This window comes from Eufriesea mexicana, unplaced genomic scaffold (assembly GCF_001483705.2).
Source record: "Eufriesea mexicana isolate 0111107269 unplaced genomic scaffold, ASM148370v2 scaffold92, whole genome shotgun sequence".
Lineage (NCBI taxonomy): Eukaryota > Metazoa > Arthropoda > Insecta > Hymenoptera > Apidae > Eufriesea > Eufriesea mexicana.
In genome coordinates this window covers 238,611-246,264 of record NW_016908266.1, presented here as the reverse complement: position 1 = coordinate 246,264, position 7,654 = coordinate 238,611, and the positions used below count along the sequence as shown (strand labels likewise).

The following is a 7,654-nucleotide window of genomic DNA, read 5'->3' as shown; positions in this document are numbered from 1 at the left end:
AAGTTCGTATAAAAAATTATACCAAGATTATTACCCTAATCAAAAATATATTAGAAATCCAAAATTTACCAGTTAGAATAGACCAAAGCAACTAAGATACAGCAAAACAAAATTATACCAAAGATTTCACCAAGACCCTATCAACATCCTATTGTAAAATATTAAAAATCCCAAATTTACCTCTAAAAAATACCAAAAAATCAAAGATACACCAAAACAAAATTCATAGCAAAGATAGTATACCAAGACTATATCGTCGTACTAAAAAATATTATAAATCCCAAACTTGTCACTAAGAAGACACCAAAACAATTAAGATACACCAAATCAAAATCCACCACGGAAAAGTAGTACTACAATTACAAAAGAATTAATACCAAATGTTATACTAACACTATATCATCCTACTAAAAAATATTCCAAATCCCAAACTTATCAGTAAGAAGATACCAAAGCAACTAAAATACACCAAATCAAAATCCAGCACAGAACAATAGTGCTACAATTACAAAAAATTCATACCAAAGATAATCCCAAGACTGTACCATGTTGGAGAGTTCTAACCTCACCCTCCATGTTGCTAGACGATTCTAGCGACATCTAGCATTTCTTTGGCTATTCAAATAAAGACCTAACGGTGGAAATCACTTCCTTCCAAGCTACTGTGAAGAAAGTACGTTTAGTTATTCCGATTCTGAGACATTATCCCAGTAAAACATAACCTATCCACTGTATTAAACAACATACCATTCTACAACAAGTATCACATATCCCAAACTTACTCCTAAAGAGACATCGAAGCAACTAAGACACACCAAACCAAAATCCACTACAAAAGGCAAAACGAGAAAAAGTACGACAATTACAGAAACTTCGTAGCAAAGATAATACCAAAGTTATGTTATTAACTATAGTTACCATACCAAGACTATACTATCCTTGTAAAAAATATCACAACCATCGAAACTAGCACCAAAAAGACACGAAAAACCAACGAAGCTACACCGAACGAAACACCCCCCAAAAATGACAAAAATCGGTCTGTTCCAGAGAGGTATGCGTGGACGAGGGCCAGCAACTGTCCCTCGCGCACGGATGTCAGTTCTACGAGGTGAGCGCGGCGGAGAGTCCCGCAGGGGCGGCGCTAGCGTTCCAGGCGCTGCTCCGCGAGGCAAGGTCGGTGCAGCTCCTCCGAGCGCTGCCTATCCGCCGGAAACTGGGCGTCCACTCGGTCTCGAGGGTCCTCGGCACCATCTTCGGCAAGAACACCACGAAGGACCGGAAAAAGAGGCCCTCGCTGAGCATATGACGCCTCCTCTGCGCCCTCCTCCTCGGAGGTCGTGACGAACCCGACAGGAGAACCGACGTGGTCGTTCTCACCAGCAACGTCTACGCGAATCGCTGACGGGAGACACGTCGAACGATCGTCTGACCAACGTGGACCAGTCCCAGTGACATTCGTCTTTCTCTTTGACCGTAAACGAACGACGAGCAGGGCCCCGGGTCCTCCGTTACTTTGAACAGTTCCTGGCGTCTTGAAGGACCTTCAAGACGGTCCCAGAGGAACGTTCAGACGTCTGGTGGACGGGTAAAGCGAACACGGACCTACACATTCACCCGGAACCAGCTTCTCGAGGATAAAGTGCAGGAGGTGTCCGCCATTTCGTCGACTGTTAGGGGATAGAGGGCGCAGGTGGTAGGCAGAGTGTGCAGATGGCGCGCGTGTCTGCTTGGTCCAGCCGCGTTCCACTGCACGAACTTTCGGGAGTTCGATCGGGAAACGAGAGAGTCACACAGGCTCGCGTGAGATCCATCGACGTTTTTTCCTTTGACGAAGACGTTCCTCGAAGACCCGTGAGAATCGTGGATCGAGAGGGGGCCGTGTGAAAGACTGCCGCGACCGTGGAAACGACGAAACCGGGCCTCTGTTTCTTTTTTTCTCACTTCTCTCCGTCTTTTCTTTTTTCTTCGTTTCCTCTACGTCCTTCTCGTTCTTAGAGCGATTGAGTCGTGCCTTCCTCGAGGTGCACGAGCCTCGAGAGTTGGACTAGGTCCGACAGATTCGAGGGTATACCTTACGCGCTGCGATCGCTGTTCCTGAACGTTGTAGCTTTAAGCGTGACCGGAAGTCGAGGCGTAACACTCTCATCAGGCTGGTTACTGCAAGAGTTGTGCGATGATCAGGGTTTTGGGGATGGATGTTTGGTTACCTGCAACGGTTTGTACTTACTCGGGGTTGTTGCGTGTGCACGAAGAGAGCTGGATTCTTTGTTCGGGAGGCTGCAAGAGCGACGAAGACAAGCTTGAGAGGTATTTAAGCTAGTTCTACTCTGTTATCCACTTCCTTTTTCATATGAATAATAACACGTTTATTGTATAATATGTGACGTCAACTTGTTTTATATTAAGTTTATGGTAAATGTATATATTATATTCGAGAGAAAGCTGATGCGTTTAATATATGTAACACTCGCGGAGTGTATAAAGATTTAGGCAAATTTATATGATCGAGAATTTTGAAAAATGTGTTGGAAACGGACGAAATAACACCCTCGAGGTGAATAAAAATTATTACGACGATTAAAGATGCTGGGAGGTTATACGCGAATTGGGAATTTTGGGGAATGTGTTAGGTATGAAATAGGAAATGGAGGAATGAATTAGGAAATTGAAATGGGAAATCGTGCAGCTTCTCCAACAGGTGCTTGAAATCTCGCTTAATCTTTTGCTAATCTTGTTTGGTAACGATGAAAAATCGATAATTATCGATATTATGAAAGATAAAAATAGGTCTCGAAGTTTGAATTATTTCTCTAAAAACATTCGGATCCTTTGAAAAATGTCTTTAACCCCTTCACGAGTAAGAGTTTCGGCAGCCTTAATACGACTTACCGCTTAACTCACTAGCGCCACCACGCTCCGTATCTACAACAACCGTAGATATCCTATGCATCGTTGAACTTACTTTCTAATTTTATAATGTACATTATCGACACAAATTTCTCAGCCGTACTTGTGAAGGGGTTAGACTATACTCAAATCCCAATTTCTACGAATTTTCAAAATTAATATTCTTCATATCCAAACCTCCAAATAATTTTCTTAAAAGGTCTAGAATATTTAGAAAATATTCCAATTATAATTCTTATTTTTCATAATATTCAAATATTTTTCTAAATATTCTAATCGCAATTTTTCTCCCCATTCGGAATTTTCCAAATTGTCCCAAACTCCCTTACCCAAAACTACCCTAATCTACGTTAAGAAGAAAAATGGTAAACTGTGATCGAAAGGATGAAGCGAGGTCTCAAGATCTCGAGGCTCGACGCATACCTGATGAGAGTATTCGACGTGAGAGAACGCGACAAGCTTCGCCGATTCTGAGCTCGTTTCTCCGCAGCGGAACCGGAAACGAGCCGCGAATGCGGGGACTGGCGCCGCGTTCCAAACGAAACCCGATAGTCTTTCAAGTGATCTTTCAAATTTCGCAGTCTCCGTCGCGTGAAGCTTGCTCACCCGCGCTGACAGCGTTGCAAGTGTCTCGATTCGATCGCACACTGTCTTCCAAGTGGAAGAGGCTGGTACTGTGCGTTCGACAGAAGAAGGCACGGCGTGTTTACTCTTCACGGCTAATTGATTCCACTGCTATAGTGCGTTCGAGAATAGATGGCGCAGCATGTTTACATCCTCACGGCTGACTAACTCTGCTGACACACCCTTGATTACAGATAGTGACTGAAAACGATGACGAAGATCATTGACAGGTCCTAACGAGATCAAGTAAGATGTTATATGGTAAAATCAGCGTTAGTTTTCTGTTTTATAATAACTTAAAAGACTATACTGATTATGCTATGATGATCTTCGTCACTTTTTGGCCAATAGTGATCACTGTCTATGATCCAGATAGTGTCACGAAGTTAGTCAGATGCTATGATGATCTTCGTCACTTTTTGGCCAATAGTGATCACTGTCTATGATCCAGATAGTGTCAGCGAAGTTAGTCAGCTGTGAGGATGTAAATACGCTGCGCCATCTTTTGTCGAACACGCTATACTTTCTTAATCGCAGACAGTGATCGCTATTAGCAGAAAACCTTGACCTTCGCCACTATCTTGCCAATAGTGGCCATTGCGTGTGACAATGACGTCAGCGGAGCTAATCAGTCGCGAGGATGTCACACGCTGTGCCTTCTTTCCTCGAACGTGCTATACCTCGAGCGATCGAAGCGCGCGAATGCTTGGGCAGTCGCGGAACGAGAAGAGACAAACGCGAGAAGATTTTGCGATCGAATAAATCTCGCGATCTCGTTCGCAAGCATTTATCCACCGTTGATTTTGAGACTCGAATTGTGAGAGATTTGCAAGTGTTTGACTGTTCTTGATGACAGATGATGATTGGATATCTAGTCAAGTGACACTGAAGATTTTTTAGATTTCAAAGAATCTCTCTAAATTATTTTATGAAGAACAGGGAATTTGATGTTCCTTAATTTCGTTTTCAATTATTTCGATATCTTTTATGACAGAAGACGTGCTTTGAGCAGTTTGATTAGGTGATTTGATTGACAGATTTTGTAAGTGGTATTTTGCTTACTGAGACTCCCCAAGCCTACTTTACGATGAAAAGATAATTTATTTCTTTAATATCTCTTCTATAATTATTAGTAGGACGAAACTATTTGCATTTTATGTTCATAAAATTATAAAAATGACGAGCTCAGTGAGGTAAAATTTATACCAATTATATAAAATCCGTCGTCGACGCAGAAATTTCTTTATTCTCATCCATGACCACTCTCAAACATTTCAGATGAGAAATAAAAATAGAGAGAGAGGAGGGAAAGAATGTGAAATGTTTACGAAAGCACGTCAGTAGGAATGCAATATCCCTAAAATGAAACGAGACGCGGGTCTCCGTTCTCGAGATCGAACTTCCGGCTTCCGTGTAATCGATTCGACAACCTTAATGTTCCTACTGAAAGTAGCCTAAGTGTACATAGCGCACAAGCATTCGCCGAGTGTAGAATTCTTGAGGGAGAGGCTCGAGAATTCGATCGATGCATGGATTCGTAAGGTGAAACGGAAACTGTGGAACTGTCCAGGCAGATGAGCACCTGGAACCTAGCTTTGAGACCTAGTTTCTCGTTGAACTCGGAGTAGACGTCTTTTGAGGGCCCAAATTTGTCTGTGATTCGAATGGTTGCCTTTGTCACTGCATCGGACACTGGAACATACATCCAATTGTAGTTAATTAGTATAATCAGTGAAAAGCTAGGGAGGTTGTGAGTGATACCTTCAACCAGGTCTGAGAACTGTGTAGACTCCTCTGTGGGTCATTGTTATAAGAGAAACAGGATTTATAGGAAGACATCAAGTGATCTAATTGATCCTAGTGATTATCATGATGTATTGTTGCATGAAATTTTGAGGAAGTTGTGAATGAAACTCACAGTTGGGTCTAGGAACCATGGTGACTTCATTGTAGGTAATAGATATGAAAGAAACAGGGTACAGGAAGACATCAACTGATCTGATTGATCCTAATGATTATCATGGTGTATTGCTGCATGAAATTCTGAGAAAATTGTAAATGAAAGTCACAATTGGGTCTATGAACCATGAAGACTTCATTGTAGGTAATAGAAACAGGGTACAGGAAGAGACTAATTGATCTGATTTACTGGTGTACCAGAGTGAATTGAGAAGTTTGTAGTCTAACTTACAAGAAAGGAAGAGTCACTTTCAGATCTCTATACTGGACTTCTAATTGCAGTGTAACTTGATGAGAAAATTGTGATATCAGTTGAGCAATATGAGATTTGAGTCATTCTAATTGCTGATTTCTATGTGAGCTGGAGTATTGCATTTCCTAACAAAAGTATTATCACAAGAGTGGTGTACCACGTTTAAAGACATCAAACTGCTGACTCTTATATGGTTTGAAACACCATAGTCTTTCTTTAGCATTACTCTAAAAGATTCCAGGACAGTCATTAATTGAAATTTGAATTTTGTAAACAGGCTACTGTCATTCTAATTGCTGATTTCTATGTGAGCTGGAGTATTGCATTTCCTAACAAAAGTATTATCATAAGAGTGGTGTACTAGTTCAAAGACATCAAACTGCTGACTCTTATATGGTTTGAAACACCATAGTTTTTCTTTAGTATTACTCTAAAAGATTCCAGGACAGTCATTAATTGAAATTTGAATTTTGTAGATAGGCTATTAATTGTTCAACTAACTTTACAAAATAATAGTTGTGTTTACTAAAGTCAGAATTGAGCATAGTTGATATATACTACCTCTGTACTTATTGGTGTCTAGCAGTAGTAATTGGCCTGAGTCTTCCTGCTTCTTCATGCACTAATAGACCAAATAACACCAAATAAGAAGACATTCATGGATTAATGTAACAAGGATTTACATTGTTTCCATATTTTAATGAAATCTACACCAGTTCTCAGTTTTCTTCTATCACCCTGGCCATAGGAATTTTAGTACTACTTTTGAACATCAAGTCACAAGCTTTTCAATCCACACTGGTAACAACTTCCTTCTTCTTCCACTTTGGAAACTAGGAAACAGAATTATCATAAAAATTCTTTTTCCAAACTCCATGATTTTTAATTCATGGTCTGCATTTAAAACCATATCACACCTATCATCATATCATAAAACTATCATAAGTGTCTATTAAAATCCTAGATATATATGTAGGTCATGAATAGGTCATGGATCACAGGACCTAGCAAACACTTTAACCCTAGACTACTGACCCACAGTCTGTCATACTTTATGTTTCTAAATACTCCTTAGGGTCCTATGAAATATCATCCAATATTTTCTAACATAGAGTCATGTACTTTACAATCCACTCTCATAAATGATCATATATGTACATAATTTTTATATAACAATCAGTGTGATATTAATTTTCTAAATATGTAATAGCATTTAATCTTTAGTCTAAGAAGGTTAGATTAAAGGTTTCAATCTTCATTCTCATATATTAGTATCCATGATAGTGCTCAGGAACTGGGTGTCAGTAGAAAAGGGTTCAGCTTCCTGTCGTCACTCTGAGTTCATCGTTGCACCCAGGTCGAAGAGATCTACGATGATCGGAGTCATTGAACGTCATGGGCGAATTAATTTTGCGATCGTCTTACGAATTCCTGACATAACCTCTCGGCGACGACGAAACGACCGCCATTACAGGTTGGAGCATTTTTTGTAAAAAAGAAAAGCAGGAAAAAAAGGATCGTTCTTTTTCTACGGTTATAGTAAACGCGCGACTTAGGTCGAGTTTTTAAGGTTCTTAAGAGTAAGTCATGTTGTATGTATAGTTCTTACAGTGCCTTTCGTATTGTCTCCAGTGTTGGGTGTACGAGAGTTCATTTGGGCTCGTAGATGTACCTCTCCTCGACCCTCTCTGTCAAACAAAAGCCAACCTGTCTAGTACTGGTCACTAGTTACTTATGTTTCCTCATTACAGGACCATGCTGAAACTGCACATTTTACAAGAAGCATTGAAAAATATTTTCTTATATTATAATACGATAATTCGGAGTATCATTATAAATATTCTAAAATATTCAAGGATATTTCTGAATATTATTATAATAAGATAATTTAGAATATTGTTATAAATA

The 7,654-nt window shown here is 40.0% G+C and overlaps 1 protein-coding gene across 1 annotated transcript in view; it reads left to right on the top strand.

Annotated features, from left to right (window-relative positions):
* Window positions 1-1,918, top strand: part of LOC108554879 (ras-related and estrogen-regulated growth inhibitor) — a 128,815-nt gene extending 126,897 nt beyond the window's left edge. The window contains exon 5 of the mRNA XM_017910290.1: window positions 1,051-1,918. Coding sequence (XP_017765779.1) covers window positions 1,051-1,309 — 259 coding nt within the window. The 3' untranslated portion in view covers window positions 1,310-1,918. The remainder of the gene's footprint in view (window positions 1-1,050) is intronic.
* Window positions 1,919-7,654: the final 5,736 nt, after the last annotated feature.